Source organism: Thamnophis elegans, chromosome 3 (assembly GCF_009769535.1).
Source record: "Thamnophis elegans isolate rThaEle1 chromosome 3, rThaEle1.pri, whole genome shotgun sequence".
NCBI classification, from domain to species: Eukaryota; Metazoa; Chordata; class Lepidosauria; order Squamata; family Colubridae; genus Thamnophis; species Thamnophis elegans.
Window position 1 is genome coordinate 97,911,638 of NC_045543.1, and position 26,739 is coordinate 97,938,376.

Here is a 26,739-nt window from a genome sequence, read left to right on the forward strand (position 1 = left end):
GTTTGCTTGAGAAGATTGAGAAGCTATAACTGTCAGGGTTTCAAATAACATCCAAAAGAAAATCAGAGTCCAAGGCAAAGTCTTGCTCAAAGTTCCAATTTATTAAGAGAGCCATGTTGGCACACCTGGAAAACCTGAATCTGAAGGCTTTCTGGTTTTCCCACCCAGTGGAAAGTTCAAGATCTTGCCCCCACAAGTCCATCACATGGTCCAATCTTCCACTGCCATGCTGGCAGCTTCCACCCATCCAGTTCCGGTCAGGTCCAGAGCTGCAAAGACAAAGGATGACCTTGGCTTTCTAGAAAGAATTTTGTTATGGCTACATATCTCTAACTTCAAACAATCCCCCCTCCCATTTCCCACAATAGAAAATGCATAGTAGTATAATAGAAAGTGTGGCAGGCCTGAGATCCACCAGAAAATATGGCTGCAGGCCTGACAGTAACACTCATTCCATGCCAATGCTGGAGAAGAAGTTGTATGAGGATTCATAGATAAAACTCTGTTCCATAGTAGATCAGGAGCCCTGTAATGATAGAGAAAAAGATATTTTACTCTATGACAAGATTGCATTTCCAAAAACCCACTATAGAGTTGGTGGTAAATTGGCACTGCCCAGATTTTGCCAAGGAACATGATACTGTGCTTTGCTGACCATTTTTGGCATTAGATGATTCTTAATATCTTTCTTTAGCTTCTTACATCTTTCAGAGCTATCTATCCTTGAAACATTAAGGCATCACACACTCTTGACTATAAATGAGTATTATTTATAAGTAGTCCATATTAATTCTACCAACTACTCTGCTGCATTGCTTTTATACAAAAAAACTCTTTAGTGTTACATAGATTTGTTGTCCAAATCATAAGCTTTTATCAATAGATGGTAAAACTGCATGTACAGAGTATGCAAAATATATGGAGAGAAACATTTTAGTAATGAAGGCTAATACTTTTTTATTCAATATCATCTATGCATGTAAGGCTTCGCAAAGCAAAGTAAGATCCATACCAAATTATAACAATAAGCTCTTAATGCAATTCCACTTGTTGTTCTTTCTTATTCATACAGTGGACTTTTATGGTTGCCCATCTCATATTCACAATTATGGTCACCTAACAAAATTAAAAACCTGATAAACATATGCAAAAAAATATAAAACCCATAGCAGCAGGAAAAAATTATAAAGACCCAATTAAACAGTCAACATAACCAAACTAGCCCATCTCTAGAGCGCACAGTTTCAAGCACAAAGCCACATCTTCAAAGCCTTATGAAAGGTCAACAGGGAAGGGACCAACCTGGTGTCTGAGGAATGATATTTCAGAGGTAGAGTGCCATGACTGCAAAGGTTTTCTTCCTGGGCCCTGCCAGTTGCCTTTCACTCCTTCTGGACTGAATGGCACAAGTAGAAATAATTTAATGACTTCAAAAGCAGAGAGTGTGCAATGCAATGTAATATTATATATTTATTTTCTAAGCAATCTGACTTTCTTTAATGACAGGATTGATTTGGTTTTTAATATTGTCAAAGATCTTCCAAATTTATTCAACTAAGCATACATGAAGCCACACAACAAATGAGTTGGATAAGACATTAACACTTTCAAATGCATTTGATGGAGGTGACATAATAATTAAAAAGTCAAGCCAATTATCATTCTGAATTGTCCTACAACAATGCAATTGCTTACTCTCCAACTGCTTGGATAACATATTTTTAAAGATGTGCAGTTATGTACAATTTAATATGAGATTTGAAAGATAAACTATCTGAAATAGTGCTGGTTAGTTTTTTAAAAAAAAACTTGTTACCAAAGGTTTGGTAACCAAAGGTTTGAAAAATAGGCTGTAGCATTGTAAATTATGTCACTTGTTCATAAATTGTTACAGCAAAAATCAATATTTTAGCTCTGAGTTTTTGTGGCAAAGTGGCTTGGAAGTTGTAATTAATGTAATGAAGTCAGATATAGCCTCTTCTGCTTGGTATGCAACAAAATCTATTGACTAAATTTCTGTGTTTTGGAATTTGAATACTTTTGGAAGAAACAATCAACTATAGCAGATCCAGAATGTTGTGACTAGGCTTCTATTGGGTAGGGTCCAGCCTCAGCTTAATGGGTGGTTACCATGACTAATAAACATAATTGTTTCCGTGTCAAATTTTAAATGCATGGTTTAACATAAAAATCTCTTTAAGACTTGGAAACAGCCGACTCCTTTAGTATATCACTCCAGTCATCATTTGTGGAGTGTTTCCCAAGTAGAAGCCCGGCTGGAATCAACCATGGCCATTGGTACACAGTATCTTTGCCCCAAGGGCCATATTAAAACATATGAGTATAATCAAAACTGAGTTCTGATGTCTGAATTTAGCTGATCAGGCAAAGAATTAACTGATGAAGTAAGATTAATTAGAATGTGCCTATAGGTTGCCACGGAAGAGAAGGTTGATCTCAGATTTTTCAGAGGTCATTCTAAAAATTAATTGTATATAATAGACCTTGGTTAACAAATGGTAAAAGATAAATTTGCAAATTACATCATTAATAAAAAATGCTATTATTCCTACACATTTGATTGGTCAATGTTTTACAATGTCATTATTAATAATTTTTTAATAACAAGTATACAGAAAACTATTATCTTGATTTCTAGTAAGGAAAAATATTAGGCGGCAATTGTGATAGATCAGATTAACTCCTGCTTATGTGGCAAATAAAACTATAATGTTACCAAAGCAGTAAATAAAATAACAGTTAATTAAATTTTATTCTCTCTTTTTAAGTGATATGATTTTGAAATTATAATCACCTACTGGATAACTGAACCAGTTATAGCTCAATGTATTTTCATTGTACCTTTTTAAAAGGGCATCATATTGAAATTCTTTCAAAATATTATAATAGTGGAAAGATACTTTAACTTACAGTTCCCTTTTTAGTGTTTTGATTCATAACTTTTAAAAATCATGTGAAAAACCTTTTCCAGTTATATAACGACCAGAAAGTTTTGTTATTATTGTTGTTTAATAAACATTTTCAGTATGAGATGATAAGCTTTAGCTCCTATTATAGGATATTCTTGTGGTGCCATTCATTCTGTATTTTTCTGCCAGAATAAGGTCAACATTAAGAATATCTCATGTGGCTGACTTAGGAAATTGAAAGCTAGCACTGATGCTTTAATAGATATGTCATGTGATTAATAATAACATTATACATTGTCACAATTTGTCCTTGCTTACAATTTATTCTCCATGTGTGCATAATCCTTAACCTTATCGGCTCAAATATAGATGAGGAAATTAAAATCTCTTAGCTCATTAAGGATTCCCTATACAGTCATGGCCTTATGAACTTTTTGAGCTCTGCTACATTGCTAAGGAAATTTGCCTATGTTTAGACCCACATCCCTATTGGGATTAAAACAGGGGAAGGGAGCAGAGCAGCTAAATATTAGGAAGGATATTTGAGAAAGGTAGGAAGTATGACGACAATAATCTGCTAATAACTTCAAGTTTGATACTCATGTCTAATATTTTCTATTGGATTATGATTTACTCTAATGGTAATTATAAGTATATATTTTTTCAAATAATTCAACTTTTTATAAGTTTTTAAGAGGTAATAGTGGAAGGACTTTTTTAAAACATGTGGAGTGATGAAAGTTATAAAGATAACTATAGAGTATCTTAGAAATGTAAATAAGACCTAGAGTTAAGTTAAAACCTGTTCTTTGCATCCATACCAGATGTGGGTTGCTCCCAGTTCCATCCAGATCGGGCACGCGCATAAGCAAACCAGTAGTAAAAAAAATGGAAACCCACCACTGAACCATACTAGCTTTTTCACCAGGGTTATGAAAATGGTTTACCATTTTTCCTTCTAGCATTTTTTATACATCATAGTCTACTTATGAATAATTTAAAGATAAAGATAGCTAAACACTGCATTGTTGAATCTTTAATATGCTATAAAGTTTGCATCAAAAGAGCAAATTCTTCTATTAAAAATATAGGCATTGTTCTAAAATTCATTAATGCAAAGAAAGGAGTATTGACAATAGTTACCACTTGAAATCATTATTTTCCTATTGAAAAATTGACCTAAAAGGGAAAATATTATTGCTGCTTGCTATTTTTTCTTTATTTTGTTTAAAGTGTTGTGTGTTTGTATAAGTCATCAAATAGATGTTAGTTCAAAATATATGATTTTTATAAGCAATATGGTAAAGCTTTGTTTTTCATTTAGCTTAATTGAAATAACATTTCTACATCCATTTATTATGTTTTGGATTATATAATTAATTTAGACCAGTTCATCCTTGCCAATTTTGGAAGTATCTGAAATAATGACTTGAAAAAAGCAAACTGTATTTGATTAACTATTCTTAATTTTAGGAATGCTTAACGAGAGAATGTAGAGGTGTTTAGCTTCTGCTTAGATCTTTACTGGTGTGTGACATACCTTACACACTGTCATTTAGAATTCTGTGAAAGCCCATTTTGATAGCAAATAATTCTATGCTTTTATGCTGCATATTTATTTTACACCATAAATTTCTTAGAGGAAGGAAGATTTCTTATTGTTTCTTAATTCTCTTATAATGAAAAAAATATTTTTTTATTTATAACCAAAAAGGATTTCCCTTTCTCCATATTCCTTAGAATATAAATCTCTTAACTTTGCAAAATTGATTTGTTGTACAAGGGAACAAAGTCACCCATTCAGATTACCAAAGGGTCAGAAAAAAATGGAGGATTGTTAATCAGTGTTCATATGAGAGAACTAACAGAAGATTTAACACAAATATTAACATAACTTGAATTATAACAACTCTTTTATTCACAGAGGATTTCATACCATAGATATCAAGGTATTGTGGCAGCACTGATTAAAACAGAAGGGAAGTTGGAAAAAAGCCAAATTTTAGATTGTGTGTGAAACCATGAGAGAATTACTGTGCACACACACTGTTAGCATCTCAAATTAATTCCTTAGCGGAGGAGTGTATGGGGTAAAAGTTTGTATAATTTCTTGCATTTTGCTTAATGAGAAAAGCAAACTTATCTGATCTGTTATTAAAAGGATAAGTCATAACTGTAAGTTAAAATAGGATTGTGATGTGATTGAAAGTCAACAATGGCTAAATTAATAACTAGAAAACTAGGTTTTTGTAGAGAGAGCTTTGATTAACTCAGCATATTTCAAAATACTTCTATTATTATGTATACTTCATAATTCTCAAAAATAAATTTAAGTAGCATAGCAATTAGCTGTGCCCAGAATGTCCCATATATGATATTTCTTTTTTATGGATATATTGTTTTATCAATAGGAATAAAATACAAAACAGGAAAAAATGTACATCCAATAGTAACAACAACAAAAAAGAAAAAAAAATGATCCAAACATCCAACATTAAACATATAAAAAATCCATCCTGGCTGGATGCTGAAAAGAAAAATTAAAAAAAAACCTGATAAATATATATTTCTTGAAACCTTAGTGGTCATGCAGACTTTAATATGTTTTCATTAGGACAATGTATTATGTAATGATATCTTCTGAAAATATGACCTATCATAAGATGGTATTTTTGATTGGAAAGTATCAGCCTTCCTTATCTAATTCTTCTGAAAGGACAACTGTTAAAGTGCTTGATAATTATTTTAATTACCAATCACATTTTCAATTAAAACAACAATAACACATGCTTAAGATAACAACTTTATTAAAGTATCAAAATAAAATGTGAAGTTAAGAAGCAATGGGTATTGAAATATTAAAATGCAAAATTTAAAAAGTGGGAGAAAAAATGTCAGTCTTCTTAAAGAGAGGCTGATTCCAAAAATGTATATTAAGAATCCTTCTTCCTCAGATAGGTAATACTTTGGAAAAAAAATGAGCAGTTATAATTTCCGTAACATGTTTGACTTGAAATGTTTACATATGCCATACACTTACTAAATAGCCTTACATAAATAGCTTTCAGTCTGGAGTCATACTGTGTTTGCTGTAATACAACTTTCCATAGGAGAATCTTCCAGATGCATTGAACTTCACAATTATCAGTCAGTACGACCAATACATCTAGAACACTAGGCTACCCTTGAAAAGTGTTCAGAGACTGCAGCTAGTCCAGAATGTAGCCGCGCGAGCGATACTGGTTGTACCTAGGTACACCCACATTACACCTATCCTCCGCGAGCTGCACTGGCTACCTATTGGTCTCCGGACGCAATTCAAGGTGTTGGTTATTACCTTTAAAGCCCTACATGGCTTAGGTCCAGCATACCTCCCAGCGGCCGGTGAGATCCCACAGGGTGGGCCTCCTTCAGATGCTGTCAACCAGACAATGTCGGCTGGCGGCTCCCTGGAAGAGAGCCTTCTCAGTGGCTGCTCCGACCTTTTGGAATGAGCTACCCCCAGAAATCCAGACCTTACCCACTCATGGCCTTCAGAAAAGCTGTTAAAACCTGGCTATTCCGGCAGGCCTGGGGCTGTTGACCTCACTGTTGAGGTCCAGCCCCGATCAGAACGAATGTATGTGTGGTAATTTTAAATCTGTCTTTTTATTTTTTATTATTTCTTTTTTTCTCTTTGTTGTAAGCCGCCCGGAGTCCCTCAGGATTGGGCGGCCTATAAATCTTATTAATTAAAATAATAATAATAAAATAAAAACAGGGAACCCCAGCCTGTTGGGAACTGGGCCACACAAATGGTGGGCGAGTGTGCAAAGCTTCACCTCTAGGTTGCACACAAAACTGCCACCCTGCAATCCATGTAAAAATTGTCTTCTCTGAAACTAATCCCTAGTCCCAGAAAGGTTGGGGATCACTGACCTAGAAGACACCACAAACATCTAACGTTGTGATACCTCAAATAAAAGAGATGGTGCAACACATTTTTGAAGAAAGTACCGTATTTTTCAGAGTATAAGACGCACCTTTTTCCCTCAAAAAAGAGGCTGAAAATCTGGGTGCGTCTTATACACTGAGTACAACATTTTTTGCCTCCCAAAACCCCACCCCTTCACCAAAATGGCCATGCATAACTTGTAGGAGGCTTTCAGAGATCTCCTGGGGGCTGGGGAGGGCAGAAATGAGCAAAAAATGGGTCGTTTTTTGCTAAATTTTGCTCCCCTGGCCTCCAGGAGCACTCTATAAGCCTCCTAAAGAGCTATTCATGCCCTTTTTGGGGGGGGGAAAACGGGCCAGTTTTCGTGAAAAACAGGCTGTTTTGGGGAGGTTTGCAGAGTGCAAAACCTTTAAAAAAAAATTTGCCTCTTCAAAACCTTGGTGCGTCTTATACTCCGGTGCATCTTATACTCCAAAAAATACAGTACTTCATTCATATAAGTATAATTCATATAAGTATTATTTAATTTTGCATATTTTAATATATGTAATATCTGGAAGAGATGGGAGCACTTATTTACTAAATAAAATATGCAAGAAAAAATGCACAGTATAAGAGGCTTGTTGGAAACACAAGTTGCATGCAATGAAGTCATACTTAACTCAGAAATACTAATATTAACATGAGGCAGGGTATTAAGCTTGCATATGTTATAAAGAAAGGGAGCATATTAAACTGAAATATGTTAAATTAGACAGATTTCTTTCAAAACTAAATTAATTTTGAAAAAGATATTCCTTAAATGGATTATATAAAATAAAAATGAAAGAAGACTGATGTCTTTCCTTTAAATGAAGGAAATTGCATGTATAAGGGATGCCCTCAAAATTGGCTGTACTGTGTTCAGCTATAACAAGTATGAAATGTTTGTTTTCACGAAGAAAAAAGAGGTTTTCACATAACCTAGTTTGAATTTAACTCAATTTGGCTAAACAGAATAAAATTTAGATTCATTGCATCTTGTGTGTTCAGTTTCAATATGGTGAAAAGCTCATTCACCAGGAAAGAAGTAATTCAAGTTTTGAAATGAATGACTAATTGCAGAGAGTTGACTAAGCAAGCAAACAAATTATCTTTCTAACCAAAAAAGACATGTCTTCAACATCATGGTAATTGTTTTTTGCTTAAGGCTAATTATTGTTGGAGTGTAATGTTCCCAGTAATTAACATATTCATAGAGCATTAACCAATATTTCATTATCATGTATTTTAATTTGTGTGCCAGTTACTGTGCTATTTAGAATTTAATTCTCTTCTTTAATAAATATATAGCTTTGATCTCAACTTTAAACTAACTTCTGACATGTTTGGAATATTTATTGGTTTTCCTAATAATAAATAAAACCTAATAATAATAAAACTAATTTAGAGATTTTTTTTTTTTTAGAGATTTTATTAATATTTGTAGGCCGCCCTTTTCCCTGAGGGGACTCAGGGCGGCTCACATAAAATCGGGGAAGGGGAGATACAGACATTAAGATAAGACATATAATAAAATAATAAACAACATACATTCATCATTCGGGAGGGGAACTATCCTTGTCCCCAGGCCTGACGGGCGAGCCAGTTCTTCAAGGCTGTGCGGAAGGCCTGGACGGTGGCGAGGGTGCGAATCTCTACGGGGAGCTCGTTCCAAAGGGTCGGGGCTACTACTGAGAAGGCCCTCCTCCTTGTAGTTGCCAGCCGACACTGGCTGGCCGATGGTATACGGAGGAGGCCTAATCTATGTGATCTTATTGGTCGCAGGGATGTAATTGGCAGAAGGCGGTCTCTCAAGTATCCAGATCCACTGCCATGTAGGGCTTTATGGGTGACTAATAGCACCTTGAAGCGCATCCGGAGATCGACAGGTAGCCAGCGCAGCTCGCGGAGGATAGGTGTTATGCGGGTGAACCGAGGTGCACCCACAATCACTCGCGCGGCCGCATTCTGTACTAGCTGAAGTCGCCGGATGCTCTTCAAGGGCAGCCCCATGTAGAGCACGTTGCAGTATTCCAGCCTAGAGGTCACAAGGGCCCGGGTGACTGTTGTGAGAGCCTCCCGATTCAGGTAGGGTCGCAACTGGCGCACCAGGCGAACCTGGGCGAATGCCCCCCTGGTCACAGCCATTAAATGGTGGTCAAACGATAGCTGTGAGTCCAGGAGGACTCCCAAGTTGCGAACCCTCTCTGAGGGGTGTAGAATTTGACCCCCCAGCCTGAGTGATGGAATATTGGTCGAATCTCTGGGAGGGAAACACAACAGCCACTCGGTCTTTTCTGGGTTGAGCACGAGCTTGTTAACCCTCATCCAGTCCATAACAGCTTCGAGGCCGCGGTTCATCACGTCTGCCGCTTCATTGAGTTGGCACGGGGCGGACAGATACAGTTGAGTATCGTCCGCATATTGATGGTATCTAATCCCGTGCCTGCGAATGATCTCACCCAGCGGTTTCATGTAGATGTTGAATAGTAGGGGGGATAAGACCGAGCCCTGAGGCACCCCATAAGTTAGGGGCCTAGGGGACGATCTCTGCCCCCCCACTAACACCGACTGCGACCTGTCCGAGAGGTAGGAGGAGAACCACCGCAACACGGCGCCTCCCACTCCCACCTCCCGCAGTCGTCGCAGAAGGATACCATGGTCGATGGTATCGAAAGCCGCTGAGAGGTCGAGGAGAACCAGGATGGAGGAATGTCCTCCATCTCTGGCCCTCCAGAGATCATCAATCAATGCGACCAAAGCGGTTTCTGTGCTGTAACCGGGTCTGAAGCCTGACTGGAAGGGGTCTAGATAGTTTGCTTCCTCCAAGGACCGCTGGAGCTGGAAGGCCACCACCTTCTCAACAACCTTCCCCAGAAAGGGGAGGTTGGAGACTGGACGATAATTATTAAGGATAGCTGGATCCAAAGATGGCTTCTTCAGGAGGGGTCTCACCACCGCCGCTTTCAGTGCGGCGGGGAAGTTCCCCTCCCGAAGTGAGGCGGTGACAACCGCCTGGATCCAGCCTCGTGTCACCTCACTGCAGTTAGTAACTAACCATGAGGGACACGGATCCAGTACACAGGTGGAGGTACTTACAGCCCTCATGGCCTTGTCCACATCCCCGGGGGTAACGTCTTGAAACTCAACCCAGAGTTGATCCTCCTGTGCCTCGGCTGGAGCTGCAGGGGTGGAGTCCAAGTCCGACCGAAACCGAGCAATTTTGTCCGCTAAGAATTGGGCATACTCTTCGGCTCTGCCCTGCAAGGGTTCCCCCGCTTCCCTTTTGTTCAGTAGGGAGCGGGTTATCCTAAACAGGGCGGCCGGGCGGGACTCAGCGGACGCAACCAAGGTGGCTATATGGGATCTTTTTGCAGCCCTAAGTGCCCTGGTGTATTCCTTGGTGCAGGTGGTTACCATTGCTCGGTTCGCTTCGGACTTATCGGACCTCCAACGGTGCTCTAGGCATCTCCTCCGGCGCTTCATCTCCCGGAGTTCCTCGGTGAACCAAGGAGGTCTCCGGGATCCGCCGCCTCGGAGGGGCCGCAGTGGCGCAATCCGGTCGAGGGTCTCCGATGCTGCCGAGTGCCACGCAGCAACCAGAGTCTCCACCGGACTGTGGGCGAAAGTGTCAGGAATAACCCCAAGCTCTGTCTGGAACCTTGACGGTTCCATAAGACGCCTGGGGCGGAACCACCTGGTCGGTTCCTCCTCCCTACAGTGGGGGTTTGGTCTCCGAAAGTCGAGCCTCAGTAGGCAGTGGTCTGACCACGACAGGGGTATGATGTCGTTCCCCCTCAGACCAAGATCACAAATCCACTGCTCCGAGAGAAATACAAGGTCAAGCATGTGTCCCGCCGAATGGGTTGGGCCTCGAATTACTTGGGTCAAGCCCATGGCTGTCATGGAAGCCATGAACTCCTGCGCCCCCTCCGAGTTTTCACCGAGCGACGGCAAATTAAAGTCCCCCAGGACCATCAGCCTAGGGAACTCAACTGCCAGCTCGGCTACCGACTCGAGGAGCGAGGGGAGGGCTGCTGCAACGCTGTTGGGAGGCAGGTACGTTAACAGCAGACCCACTTGACCCTTGAGGTCCAACTTTAACAGCAAAGACTCACACCCGACAATCTCCGGAGCAGGGACCCTACGAGGAACTAACGACTCTCGGATAACAGCGGCCACACCCCCACCCCTTCCCTGGGCTCTCGGCTGATGTAGCACCTGAAATCCTTCTGGGCACAGTTCTACAAGGGGGACTCCTCCCTCTGGGCCCAGCCAGGTTTCAGTAATACTTCTCATTTGAATTTAGTTTTGATAGTTTGAATAGTTGTGCACTCACATGAAGAGCAAGTAATAATATTACATTTTCCTTTGATCATAAACATTTGATCACAAATAATTGCTATACTCTTAAAGGAAAATCCTCAACCAATTAAATCTAGGCATCTTTGAAGGAATTCTGTGAGCATCCAAAGTCTTCCATTATTGCCTTCAATTGTAGTTAAATAGTTAAACTTAAATATTTTTCTTAAACTTAAATATAGTTCAAGAAAGCCCTTGAACTATATATTTACAATACAATCTATTTGTATTGGAATGTATTATTGAAATATTGTAAATAGTTTATGTACAATATGTCAGCACAATAATATAAATTTCCCTGTAAAGTATAAAAAATGACTTCTGCAGTTCTTAAAGTACAGGTAGTCCTACAACAGTTCATTGAATGACCGTTCAAAGTTACAATGGGACTGAAAAAAGTGACTTATGGGCATTTTTCACACTTGCAACCATTGCAGCATTCCCATGGTCGTGATCAAAATTCAGATACTTGGTAACTGACTCAGATTTATGACAATTCCTGCAGCCCAGGGTCATGTTTTTTGGCAATCTTCTGACAAGTAAAGTTAATGGAAAAGCCAGATTCACTTAACAACCGGGCTATTAACTTAACAACTGCAATGATTCATTTAATAACTGTGGCAAGAAAAGTCATAAAATGTGGCAAAACTCACGTAAGAAATCTTTTACTTAGCAATTGTGGGCTCAATTGTGGTCATAAGTCAAGGACTGCTACCTTGACTACTACTAGATATGCTACTGAAAGTGATTTCTAGCTATAGCCTTCTGTGAAAAAAAGTGTCATTTTTCTAACTTTTATATTTTTTGTTCATTTATAAACTGCCAATTAATATTATGAAATAATGCATTTCTTAAAAGTAAAACATGGACACAGTAGCAAAGGATTAATGAAAGAAAAATGTGAGCGATCCCTGAGAGTAGATCAGATGGAACTGGGTTGAAATTCCATTTAGCCGTAAAGTGGAATTGCGTAAGCTATGTATTTCTGTCCATTTCTGTGCTATTCTGAAAACCTGGAAGTTATAAATGGTAAAAGAATAAAATAACTATTCAAAGCAAAGTTTAAATAACCGAATCACTAATACACAGCACTGAATATATATAGCTTTATTTTTAATACCTTCTGTGATTAATTTTGTGAGCTTTATGTTCCCTTCATGGACCATTTTATGTCTTAGATCTTACAATCTTAGATATTACTAAATGTAATATAGAATATCTATGAAAAGCATATTTGATCATTTGAAATTATTAAACTACATTTAGTTATTCTGAATGTTTTATGTTTCATTCCTCAGAGAAGAAGATGAATATTCTGAACTGCGATCAGAACTTAGTCAGAGTCAACATGAGGTCAATGATGATTCACATAGCATGGACCAAGATCAGACCTCTGCTTCACTTCCAGAAAACCAGTCAACTATTGTCACAGCTGACATTGGTATTTTGAATATATTTATAGTTTTAAAAGATGGATCGTTTTTAATACAGCATATAATGCCCTATTGCAATAAATTTAAATAACTAGAAAACCTTCCTAATCTTTTAAAATGTGAGGTAAACAGCAGCATTTAATAGTAATCCAGTTTTTTTCTAGCCTTTTTGAAGGAAAAAATGACATCCACAGATGTTGAAAGTAAAGTAAAAATATCAATCATTATTTTTAATAATACAAATAAAATACAAATGTGTATTTTTAAAATACACATAATATATCAACAACCAGAAATAGATACAAAATATTAATTTCAGCAACAAGTTTGCACTTGAGGATTTAGTTGCAGTAAAAAAATCAGAAATGACATTGGAAGCAATCCTTTTTTAAAAAGTTTACAAAGTGCTGAAGTAAATCATTCTCATTTGTCCATTTACTTTTTTAAAAAAATATTCTGAAATATATTAATTTAAATATAGCATTTTCTTCAATATTATATTAAATTATTAGGTTTTGACGATTTTACTTTTCTTCTTATGCCATTAACTGTGTAAATTCATAGATTTCTAGTACTATTAGATCAAATAACAAAGGAAATGAAAAGCCATGTTCTTCCAAGACTTGTTGCTTTCCGAAAGCTGTGTAATTTTTATACAGATGGCAGGTTTCAAATAACATTTGGCTGAGCTGGGAAGTGTTAGGGACATTTGTTTGTGTCAGAATGGTTCTTGTAATCATAATTTTTGTGAAGCTCCAGCAGGTTTTGTGGTTCCATTGCATGGGCCTATAGCCAATGTGCCGGATAGAAATAATTTGTGACAGAAAGAGTCAGTATATTAAGCCACATTTTAAAAATTCTGGATTCTGATGTTTATTTCAGAGCGATAACCCATTTTCAATTCTAATAGTTACTGCATCATTTTGATGTCTTCTAAACCTACCGATAATTTATTGGTAAGAGTATGTTGTGTAGTGTGTGTCTCAAATTTTCTTCAGTATAAATGTGGAAATCTGTGTTTCTTATGACGTATAAATTCCTGCAGCTAAGAAGTTGTTTAAATTATTATTCCGCTAGCTATTGCAAAATATTTGATAAGTAAATGTTTAATTGGATCTACAAAATGTAGAAAATTGATGTGGCAAAAAATATCAGCATATAAAGGAACACTGAAACACTGCAATAGAAGATAATTTTATTCAAATCTACTCACCATTTACAAACTATAAACAATGATTTTTCAAATTGATCTATATCTTCGGTACAAGAGTCATTCTGGATAGAAACACTGAATGTGAATATTTAAAATATTTGAAATGTTTTCAAAAAATCATGTATGTATGTATGTATGTTTTTTAATTCCTATGTTATAATAATCACTATTTCTATAATTATTTCAGAGCAAAATAAAACCACAAAATAGAGTATAATAGGGTAACTGTTAACCACTATGAATATTTTTATGATGTGTAAAGCAAGCACGCTTATCATGGAAAAAAATAGTGATGCAATTACTGTAAGATCTTAAAACGAAAGCAAAATTTATGCATGGGTATAATTTGTTGTTAATTAATAATGATTGATTAATATACAGCTATATATGGCCCAGCTAATTTGGAGATATATATTTAATGATAAAGTTGCCCAAGGCAGGTTTCTAGATGTTTTTGTTTTAGGTACATAACTATATTATTTTAGATAATTCTGTTTGGGAAAATTTGCTAAATTCAGTTTTGAATAGGAAACAAATACTGTATTAGCATGAACCTGGAAAAAGTTGTTGTTTTAAGAAGCTGCCAGACTGCCCTACATGTGACACCTGTTTGAATCTAGTATACCTTAATGTTGAGCCTATACCAGTCAGAAAGCAAATAGTATATTTGTTTTCATTTGCATGCCTTTTTTTTGTTCTAGTTTTTTTATAACTTTGTTTTTTTTAAATTTTTTTGATATATTCATAAAGCAAATATGCCTCTATGTTGCTATAGGCAAAACAAACCCCCATCAAGGACTAAAAAAACCTTATTTGGGCCTATATTGTACATCCTATGTCCGGAATGGTGAACCTATGGCACATGTGCCAGAAGTGGCATGCAGAGCCCTCTCTGTGGGCACACGCGCTATCGCCCCAGCTCAGCCAGCTGATTGTTGGGTTTTCTGCACTCTGGCACACGCGCGCTTTCCAGTTTGGGCACACTGTGCCTAAAAGTTTCGTCATCACTGTCCTATGTAATCTGCTTTCCCCAAGATATAGATCATTTTTGCTTTTAGTCTTATTTGCATTGTGAAATGTAAAAATGAGGAAAGCACTGTCATGTAAAATATGACAAAATGTACCCAGATTATTATGGTGATTTGAAATATAGGAGGAATAACTTTGGGTTCTTGGTAATCCTTAAACTTCAATTATTCTATATGATTGGAGAATAATTGTATCAATTCAGCAATTTCATTACTACATCTTTGTCTGAAACATGCTAATTATAAAACAAACATGTGGTTAATGCAGAACCATGATTTTAATTGTAGACAAATAGCTTTCTCATAAGTATATTAAAGCTTTTATTTTATTGTAGTTTATCTTTTGCAAACAGAGTTCAAAAGTATATCCCTGAGGTGGTCAATCCACATTGACATTAATTTTCTTTGTGGCCTTTTAACCAATTTTAAGGCTTATCTCCAGGGATGGTCAGAGCAGTGGTGGGTTCCGGATCCCGTTCCCACTGGTACGGTTGGAATGGGCCCGGTGGCATCCACATGGACTCACGCAGTGTGCGCATGTGTCTTAGCACCTCTGCGAGCCTCCATGACACTCCAGCTGCTCCACAGAGCATTGCACAGGCTCTGTACGCACCATGCATGAGCGCAGAAGGCTTAAAAGAAAGGTAAGGAGCTCAGGTGGGCGGGTAGGCCCTCTGGAGCACTGTACTGGAACAGTATCCAGTGCTCTGGGCAGGCTCCGGTACATCCATACCGGGGCGTGCCGCCTGCAGCCCACCACTGGCTCAGAGGTTATGCAAGGGCTATACTTTGCCCATTTCTATTGTGTGCTCATCCTTTTATTAAAAACAGCTATACATAGTCTGTATTTTAAAGGAATTTAAAATGAGTAAGTGTTAATTCTTCTCTTGTGTTTCCTTAGGACACTTTTATAAATTCATTACTGTGATAGTCAAGTATTGGCAAATAACAGAAATATATTTTCTTCATGCATATCAAACAGGAAATTGTTTCATAAGCTATCATTCACATATGACGTACAGATTTCTTTCCTCCCAATGTTTTTGGAATGAATTCCTACAGTAATCACCTCTTGCTGAAGCGGTTGCATATTTATATTTTGCTTACTATTTCACCCTTTCTAGTTGCTTGAAACATCAGCTCTTAAAGAATTGTAACATCAATGTGGAAATATTTCATGCAAGTGGGCTGATTTGTGCAATAAGCCAAGTACAAATTTCATATCCTGCCATATAAAACACTGTAATGGGAATTTTTTTATATAAATTAGCCCTTAGAAAAAGCAATAGAACTCTTAATCATTTATCCCAATATAAATGTCAGAATTGTTCATATGTAAAGTATTTCAGCTTCATCATTCTTATTTGGTATGTCAGTGGAGTTTCACAACAAAATATCTCTGAAAAGATGGGCAGATAAAGGTAGGACTCTTCATTCTTTTGTGCTCCCTTTCCACTATTCTGTAATTTCTTTTCTCCATGGAGCTCAGTTCAGTTAAAGAATGCACTATCTCTTTGTAGGTAGAGAAAATGCCCATAGTTCAGCTCTCAGTGCTTGTGTTGAGAATGTTTTCCTACCCTTGATCTCTTTGAAATCAACAAATTGTGTTTGTATATAAAATATATATTAATTTTTAAGCATAGGATTAATTTTATAGCCATATATGTTAGGGATATATATATATATATATATATATATATATATATATATATATCAAACCCAAGATTAAAATTACATCCCTAACATATATGGCTATAAAATTAATCTTATGCATATATATATATATATATATATATATATATATATATATATATATATATATATATATATATATATATATATATGCCATGATTGAAATAATGCATCTGTCACTTTGCGATTGGATGCTGTTGCTTTAATCGGCCATAAGAACTACTTAGTATTTGTAGGAACTACTACTGGTTGTTCCTGGTTGTTCCTGTATGTTCTCCGTGCTTGTTATTGGAGTTGAATACTGTATATTGGATGGTGGCTACTCTGTATGTTAGTTACCTGTCTACATGGTGAAGCGTGAGTTGAGCATTTGTAAACCAACGTGTTGTATCATAGACTGTGTATATAATTCAAGACTACTTATTGTTTGTTTTGGAGAATGTTTATCCTACTTTGTTTTTGTTAACGCAAGTAAAGTTATCCTTGTTTTAACTTAGGCGGCTGTGATTGATAGTGTGACTATTCAGCTGCGCATTCCTTGCTACCTTCTGCTACTCAACTCTAGTCTCCAAAAAAGAGATTTACTTAACAATATATTTTCTCTTCTCTTGCATTATATTTGTTTAATTACCATATAATATATATAGTCTCTTCAATAGATGAGAATATACGTAGCTGAGAGTTGAACTTTGGAGTATTCAGTGGTCTAAGCCAGTTGCTTGCAGCTGCTTCATTATCCAGTTAGGTGGTAATATCAGTAGTAGTGAATGTGGGGTTTCCTCCCTGTTGCTTACCCTTCCAATGTTTCCTCCTTGGTAGTTCTCTAATTAGGATATTGTTTTCTCTTAATGTTTTTGTCTAGTGTTTATCTCTACTTACCTGGGTGTTGGTTGCTGGAGAGGATATATTCTGACCTTTTTGTTCCCTTCTTAGCTTTTTATTGCCTTTTTTGAATGGTGTGTAAATGTGGTTTATTTCGTTGTCTATTAGTGGCTGCTTTGTCTGAACTTTCCAGGAATTCCAGAATTCCCCAACATTTTTTTATTTAGCTTGTTCTGTGATATTCACAGATTTCCATTGAAACTATGGTTGAGTTTGTCTATGTCTTGTGAGATTAAGGGGTTTTCATTATGGTTTCTGATTTCTGGTTGGTATTTATGAATATTCTTGGCTAATCTTCTGCCTGGCTGTCCTACATATTGACTGTATTTATTCTGTGTACTATATATTGTAACATACAGCAGGACATGCTATTGTACAAAATCAGGGGACAAATCCCATGTTCATTAGTACTGATGATGTTAACGTCAAGTAAAACAGCTGCAAGCAAACAACCAAGCTGAAGAGAGCATCCAAGACTACATACTGTGATTCTGCCAGTAGAATTGTTTCATACCAGAATATATTAAGTATATCTGTGTTAACAAAATTTATGTTTTGAGAACAGTTTTGTAATGTTCAGTTGGTCATTGAAGGTGGCCTACAGAGACCGAAAATATAGCAATATGTGCATATTGAGATTGAAGAATTTGAACTACATTAATGAAAAACTGTTAGGTTACAAGTTTGAATATTTTACAATATGTACATCATTTTTATAAATTCATCCAGAGTTAAAACTTTTAGAAAAACTCATTAATATTTATCAGTACCTAGCAAACAGTTTCCTATACAACTAGGCTCTTCATTCAAGAAGCTTCTCCTGTTTAGGTCATGTATATGGAAGTAAAGATGTAATTTTAATCTCCAGATTAGGCAATAATCATTTATATTGTCATTCTCTTCCAGACTCAGTTTACTTTTCAACAGAATTATAGCAACACATTATTTTGATGAATCAAATTGGTTTGTTTTTTTAAAAATGACTTTCTTTACTAAGTAATAAATATGGTCAGAGAATCAATGATATCCCAGCTGAACAGACCAAGATTTTTACATATCTTGGAATTGATTTTGAATCTACAGCTGCTTAGAATTAACAAATGGCTTGAAAAGCTGTTGCTGTATGCCCAAAATCTTTCAATGCTATAATTAATTTTCCTAATTCTAACACTAGTTGGAAATATCAGCCAAATCTAATTTTCCAGAGTGGATCATTTGTTCATTTAGTCCTTGCTGACAAGTTTATCTTTTCTTAAGAAAAATACATGACCTTGGAATTGTCTTACTGCAGTCCTTTAGCCCAGTCCCAATGGTAGTCAGAGTTCTTGATTCAGATCTGTAAAAGGACAGAAGTTCTGCTAAGGTTCAAATAATTTTTATGGGAGATTTTATAATAGGCCACTTTTATCTCTATCATACAAAGAGGGCTTTTACATTGCAAGAGTCAGTGTTTTACCTTGAATGAACAGGATGATGAAGGAAAATTCAGTGATATCCCATGTTCAAAGCACCTCTGTCCACATTCATATGCAGTGACGTGTAGTCAGGGGAGGCAGGGCCTTACCACTGTCATCATGAAAAGAAAAAAAATCAAAAGAAAAAAGGCTGAGGTAGTTGCTGCCAGAGTCACAGTGGATGACTCTGCTTAGTGCTTAACTGTTTAAAAAAGCCTCTAAAAAAGTGCCCTCTGCAGGAGGAGGCGAGAGAACCATGTGCCTCATTTAGTCTATCTTTGTGATCACTTGAGCAGAGTTAAGCAAGGGTTAAAAGCCGAAAAATTCCTTATGTAGATGAGGCACGTGGTTCTCTGGCCTCCTCCTGTAGAGTGCACATTTTTAGAGGCTTTTTTTAAACAGTTAAGCAGAGTCATCCATTAAAGGCTCTGGCAGCAGCTAACCCAGCCTGACCTCAGCAGCTCTTGCCTTTTTCTTTTTACATTTTTTTAACATTTTCATCATGGCAGACAAGAGCAGAGTAGAAATCCTCTGTGACACAGCTGGAAAAGGTATGTGGGTCGGAAGGAGGGGGAAGGAATTCAAAATTATTGTAATTTGTAAGTAATTTTTTATTGTAAGTAATTTGTGTGTGTGTGTGTGTGCGCGCGCGTGTTTGTTTCTTCACTTCACTCAAACAAACTCAATTTGAGAGAGAGTTTGTTTGAGAAGAGAGGGGCAGCCTGCCAGCAGAGGTGGGTCTTTTACTCGCCTCTGCTGGCGGGCTGGCATTTTCTTTCTTTTGCCCACTGTGCCCCCCTTCCCTTTCTCCTCTCCCCCCACTGGGAGCCCCGTCCTGCTCCCCTCTCCACTCCTCCTCCTCTCCCCTTTCTTTGCTGGCTGCAACTGAGCGAGGAGGCACCGCGGGGCCAAGCCCCTCGCACCTGCACCCAGCCTGCGCCGGGGGAGGAATGAGACCCCATTGTCCCGCAGAGCCCATTGCCACTTGAGCGGGGAGGAGGAGGAGAGTGGTGAGGCCTTGTGCCAGCTAGCTGGCCAGGCGGGGAGTAGGGCGGGTGAGCTGGCTGGGGAGGGGGGATCATGGCTGCTCAGGTGGCTCCCAAAGCCCCGCCGAAGCCCTGCCGCCATGTCCGCCATACAGCGGGACGCATCCCGCTCTATAGCGGACACAGCACCGGGACTTTAAAGCCCCGCTGCCGTGTCCGCCGTGATCAAAATTTGGATGTTTGACAACTGCCTCATATTTATGATGGTTGCAGTGTCCTGGGGTCACCTTTTGCAACCTTCTGCCAAGCAAAGTCAGTGGGAAAGTCAGATTGACTTAACCAGGTTACTGATTTAACCACAGTGATTCACTTAACTGTAGCAAGAAAAGTTGTAAAATGGGGCAAAACTCACTTAACAAATGTCTCACTTAGTAATAGAAACTTTGGGCTCAATTATGTTTGTAGATTGAGGACTACCTGTATACGGAGATTTCTTCACTTAATGGATATTTACATGGTAGAATTGAGTTTCAAATAACACTGATTTCGTTGTTGTCTTGGGTGACATTTGTGAAAAAAATTCAGGAGCTCAGGCATGAAAATGTGCCACTCAAACACTATACTTTTCCGCACACACTGAAAAAAAATTAGAGGGAACATTGTTCACAACTGTATTATTGCTTTCATTTTAGTCCATGATCATAAATAAAATAAGTGAAAGGACTTTGGATTCTATAAATATCACCTAGTAAATTCAGTAGGAATATATATTGCTTGCCTCTCACTTTATTATTGTTACCTATAAAAGATAAGTATATTGTTGAATGCCATTAATTTTATTCCTCACCCCCACCATTATGTAGGTGGACTATACCAATTCATCTTCTGACCATTCAATTTAATAAATGTAATCAGGGATGCAGTGCAAGCAAAAACAGAGATCATCTCACTTTCTTGAACAAATTGTAATGAGGATATAGTGCTCCGATATTACAGACACTTATAAGGTGCTATAAAACATACGTGAGCCATGCTAAAGATTGCTTAGAAGAATATAATTACGTAATTCTGAAGATTTCCGTTTTGCCTTATTTGTTGGCTTCAGTGATATTGTGTAGATGATTCACATTTTTGGCAGAGTGACCTTACCATTGAGGTCTCCTAGTTAATGGTTTTCTCCTGTTGTGTAAAAACACCCTCCCAACCTTTAAACTGATTGGCAAGTCTCAAAAAAATCTCAACAAAGCCAGATCTGATTAATACTTGGATAGATTATTATCAGGATGTCCCAGAGCTGAGAATAAAAAAAAATAAGCCAAAAGATAATGGCAACCAACCTCCATTTGTAATGTTCTGGAAAAAAAAACTACCTTGATTTCCCTTACACAAAAATCGAGCAATATGAGCTTTAAGGAGGACTTAAAGAAGATTGTTTTTTAACCTTAGTTGTCAGGTAATCATTAGTAGGTTGCAAGATTAGGATGTTAGTATTTTCAAGGAAAATTTGAATCTGTTTGTCTGCATGCTTCTTTCTCTTCTTCTTCCCTAATCCCATTAGAAAGATGAGGTTGTCTCCAATGCTAATCTGACACATTCCATTTTATTTCAGATACCTGTAGTGACTTAAACTCTGAATTGCAGAGAGTGCTGACAGGACTGGAGAATGTTGTCTGTGGGAGAAAGAAGAGCAGCTGTAGCTTGTCTGTGGCAGATGTTGACAGGCATATTGAACAGCTCACTACTGCCAGTGAACACTGTGACTTGGCCATCAAGGTGTGGTAATATTAATGTTAATTGTAACTGTTTATAGGATATAATGTAATTGGTCCACATGTATCATATTTGATAAAGAAGTATTTGATTGTTTGTTTGTTTGTTTGTTTAACAAATTTCTGCTGTCCATTTCACACAACTGAGAGTGGTTCCTGAGACCAGAAGTGAATCAGCATAATGCAGTGCCTCACCTCAACCTGGAGCCATTTCAGATGGATACCATGGTCAGTGTTATAAGATCAAGTCTAGGGATCATCAAAAAGAGCAACCAGTGCTTCTTTCCATCACATATCCCGGCCTGATATGCAACCTACATATCGTTTTATAGATTTTTCAAAACTTGTACACCTTGTAAACCATTTTAAGAGATAATAAGGAAGTTAGACTTCCTGTTTGAATTATTATTATAATTAATAAAATCCACAATCTGAGAAGCTCAGGGAAGGGGCCTGAATTTTCATTTAAATGTGATCTGTGTAGGTCATCTTTAAATCTTTGCTGTTATATAAAATAACAAGTTAGAAATGAGAAGTTGTGGATAATAATAGAAATTAGAATTCTAATGATACATTTAGAAGATATTTAAGAGGGAAGTAACATGTTGGTCAAAATATTTGAAAAATATTTAGAGAAATTTTCAAAATAAGCCCACCATTATACAATAATACAGAAACATGTCTTCCTACAAACAGTTAATTAGTTATTAGTTAATCAATGTTCCTGCCACTTTTGCACACATATTCAGAATTGAATGATCATAGCTCAGCCATAGCATAGTGTACACTTTCAATAAGAAATAATATTATTGCAACCACGTACATTTTAACTGGAATAAGGGGTATTAAAATTGCACAAATTTTGGCTGAATTTATACATCTTGATTCATACTGATTTTTAAATGCTAATCACATAATATGTGAGTGATTCTAAAAATTTGTCTTATGTAGAAAGTATGCCAACATTTAATATTTCTCATTAACTTTTGTCCCTTTTGTATGGTAATTCTTCATTATGTTTTATTGGTTCACAACCAACGTTCCCTCTAAGCTGCGTGGGTGTGCGGCTGCGCAGGTGGCAACAAAACACAGCGCAGCAGTTTCCAACTGCCGCACAGTGATCTTTAGCATGATGGACTTTAGTCTGCAGATGGCTAGGAGGCTTCTGTCAGCTGGTCCGGGATATTATAGTGCCTGGACACACCCAGAGGAGAGTGGGCCTTTGGACAACCACCTAGAGTAACGATTGGGCTCCCTCCGCCGGCGCATGGCTGATTGACAGGGAGGTCAATCCCTCATGGATCAAAGTTACTGAGGGGGGCAGCGGGGGTGGTAGCAGCAGCGGCAGCTAACTCTCCGCGGGATATGCAGAGCATGCTTTTGTTGCGGTTTGTCGGCTAAGCCCCCATGGCTGGAATTTATACATCTTGATTCATACTGATTTTTAAATGCTAATCACATGCATGCTTGAATTTTATTGGTGACTAAACTTGTTGATTACTGTGTATCACTTTTGTACATGCAGGTAGGTTTACAGGTAATCCTCCACTTATGACCACAATTGGGACCAGAACTTCCATCGATAAGCAATGTAGTCAGTAAGTGAGTGGAAGGATTTCATTTTGTCACATATTCACCTTTTCTCAAAGAAAAGTACTATATCCTTCTTCTGCCACTTCATGTGAATGGGGCTTATGAATAGCCATGGCATAACCTAAGCAGGATCTTAGTCATAGAAATCACTTTTGCTATGACTATAGCAAATGCAATACATGTAGTCCTTCACTTACAACAGTTTACTTAAAGTTACAACGGCACTGAAAAAAAGTGACTTATGACCATTTTTCAAAGTAACGATAATCATGTGAGCAAAATTCAGATACTCAGCAGTTGATTCATATTTATGACTGTTGCTGTGTTCCCAAAGTCATGTGATCATCTTTTGCAACCTTCTGACAAGTAAAGTCAATGGGGCAGTCAGATTCATTTAACAATTGGGTTACAAATCAACTTCAGTGATTCACTTAACAACTGAGGCAAGAAAGGTCATAAAATAGAGCAAAATTGTCTTAAAAAATGTCTCATTTAACAAAAATGTTGGGCTCAATTGTTGTCATAAGTCGAGGACTACCTCTATTGCCCATATCTTTGGCCAGTTTTAGAATTCTCTATCTTGGAAAACTGGGCAACAGATTTTGCTCAGTGATTTCTATGCCCCATCTTTCTTTTCTTATTAATTCTTGAGCCTGCAAAAAAGTAAAGCAGCATAACAATTTCTGCCACAATTGCTAATCCTTAGAATCCCTGTTTTGTCTTGTTGCCAACTGAGATGTCCTCACCTGGCAAAATGTAGGGATGGACTAGGATTTGATATCTGGCAAGATATATCATGATAAAAGTGATTTGGACAACACACCTGCTGCCAACTTTTTGTTCCAAAGTGTGTAAATATACATGCGAAGAACATTGAAATTTTTCTAGAGAACTTTTCAGTTCTACACGAATTCTTTCCTTTATTCTTACACATTGAGAAGAAAGATAAAAAGGCAAGAAGTGAGTGGTTTTTGCTAAACCCATAACTGATATTTTAGGTTAATCTGACTAGGAATAATAGCTGTTCCTTTATTGTTTCATAGTCAAGTGTAGCTTTGAAATCAGACTAAAGAAGAAAGCCACACGTTATATATGACAACTAAGTATAAAGGGAGAGGACAGATTGCAAGTTCTGTCTGTCTTTACAGAGGACCAAGGAATATGCTCCCTGCAACTCATACTGATGGTTTTCTCGTTCCAGTTATTTGGGGATGGGAGAAAAGAGATTTACATGGCACTGCTTATTGCTTCATTACTCAACTGCTCCAGGCATGATTATATGCTCAGAGACAGCAGATTTAGTGTTCTTCAGAACTTCTAAGGTTTTGCAGTAACAACTCTTGTCAAAAGAAACCAGCTGTCAATTGATTGGTGACAAAATACTAAAATGCAAGAGCTATTTCTTTTAAAACTTGGCTTTTCCAAAAAAAACAGGTCTCCAACATTTTCCATGCTGCTGTCCCAGAGATTGATAAACTGTCTGGCTACATGCATGTGGCTTCCTAAGAGAGCTGAGATGAGCAGCTCTATCTTAGTTTTATTCCTGGAAAGAGATGAAAAAGAACAGCAATTAAAGGAGAGTGCCCTGAATTCCAGATTGAAGTTGCAATTGGCTATTCCCAATTCCTTTGGGTCAGCTTATTGCATAGCAGATAAAGTAGTCAGTAAAACACATCAAATTTATTCAAATTGAAACTGTCATAATAAGTTACTGCTATTTGAACGGTTTTACAGAACACCTTTTAGACTGTGTCTATTCCAGATAAGGAACCTGTAGTGTTTGCATTAATAAGTGGTAGTTCATTCAGTTAATAGTAACTTTTTTCTTAATTAGCTAATGAAAGCAGCAGTAAGTCCACTTAATATATCGACTGATTAAGTGGAATGCACTTTGCTACCCATTTTAGAACTTAATTAGAATGTTTCATGTACTTTATTGCCTACTGAGCAAATATGCGCTACAAATGTCAATGGTTTAGTATTGCTTACATTAGCATAACAAGATGTGAATGAAATAGGCCCTTTTTATCTTTAAAAAGTACAATTTCCTCTTGACTGAGTCTTAAACATAGCTCTATGTATTTGGTTTGGAGGCAAAGCGCAGCCCAAGAAAGTTACAAAAATGAAATAGAAAGGCGTTGAGAACATCACAATTACAAAGTTTAAGCAAATTTGAGTTACGTTTTCTTTTCAAGTGAATCACTGTTATTTCAAAGAAGTGAATACATGACAATATAAAATGCATAGCACTTACAATAACAGCGTGTGAATTCCAGCTGCTGTTATGAATCTAATACTGTAAAGAAGTTGTAACAAGTATTGTCTTGCAAACATAGTTGTAAGTAATCTATGTCAACAAATCTCATAGAAATACTCATATTTTTTTTAGCTCTAAAGAAATACCTACAGATTTGCATGGTATCCTTTATTTTACTTTAAAGTTGTTTTTAGTTTTTCAACAGTAGCTGTCATTTTACTGTTCAGATTAGTTTAGTTAAACGATATATCTTAAGGAAATGCTTCAACTTATTCTTCCAAGAAAACCTTTGGGGGGGGGAGAAGAGAGAGAATTTTGGTCTCTATTTTGGGAGCAAATAACACTATTTTTGCACAACTTTTATTGCTAGCCTTCCTGATCTGTCCAGCTCTGTCTTTGCTGAAAGCTTTTGGAGACTAAACTGTTTTGAATACCCTAAACCAGAGGTATCAAACTCAAGGCCTGGGGGCCATATTTGGCCCACAGGGTGTTTAGATCTGGCCTGTGGAGCCACCCTAGAAACAGCAAAGGACCAGCCCTCTGCTAGCAAACTTGGACCTCGGGAGGGCCCAGGTTCCATTTTCAGCTGTGACAGCCTCCTGCCACTCCCTGCCAGTGAAAATAGAGCTTGGGGAGGCCATCCCCCCACCTGAGCTCCATTTTCACTGGCAGAGGGTGGCAGGAGGCTATCGCAGCTGAAAATGGAGCTCTGGAACCCGTTTTCACTGGCAGAGTGCTCGAGCCACCACAGACACCCCCAACATAAGTGACAACAAACTGGCCATGCCCATCCAAGCCCCCAAGTTCAAACAAAACCCTAATGCAGCCCTCAGTGAAATCGAGTTTGACACCCCTGCCCTAAATTGCAATTTAATGTTGTCAATTTCTTTATTCTTTTCTTTACATTGTGGCATTACTGGATTTTGTTTTGTTGTTGTTTTTGTTTTTTGCATTGGGTATGTTTTATATTGTATATTTTTTCTGTGTAAGATGACATGCTTATGAAAAAAAGAACTTTAAGGAACTCTGGTTTAGAAAATACTTTTGATATTTTTTTACTTTGTTTTTTTTAATTCTGGCTGTATATAGATGTAGCCAGAATAACACATATATTCTCTGTGTGTTTGTGTATACAGTGTGTGTGTGTGGGGGGGGAGAGAGAGAGAGAGAGTAAATCTGCAAACA

The 26,739-nt window shown here is 37.5% G+C and overlaps 1 protein-coding gene across 3 annotated transcripts in view; it reads left to right on the forward strand.

Annotated features, from left to right (window-relative positions):
- The window catches only part of LOC116505584 (colorectal mutant cancer protein), a 172,149-nt gene that overhangs the window by 102,416 nt on the left and 42,994 nt on the right, over positions 1–26,739 (forward strand). For all 3 annotated transcript variants that reach the window (XM_032212894.1, XM_032212895.1, XM_032212897.1), the window contains 2 exons: positions 12,546–12,688; positions 21,545–21,708. In XM_032212894.1, coding sequence (XP_032068785.1) covers positions 12,546–12,688; positions 21,545–21,708 — 307 coding nt within the window. The remainder of the gene's footprint in view (positions 1–12,545; positions 12,689–21,544; positions 21,709–26,739) is intronic.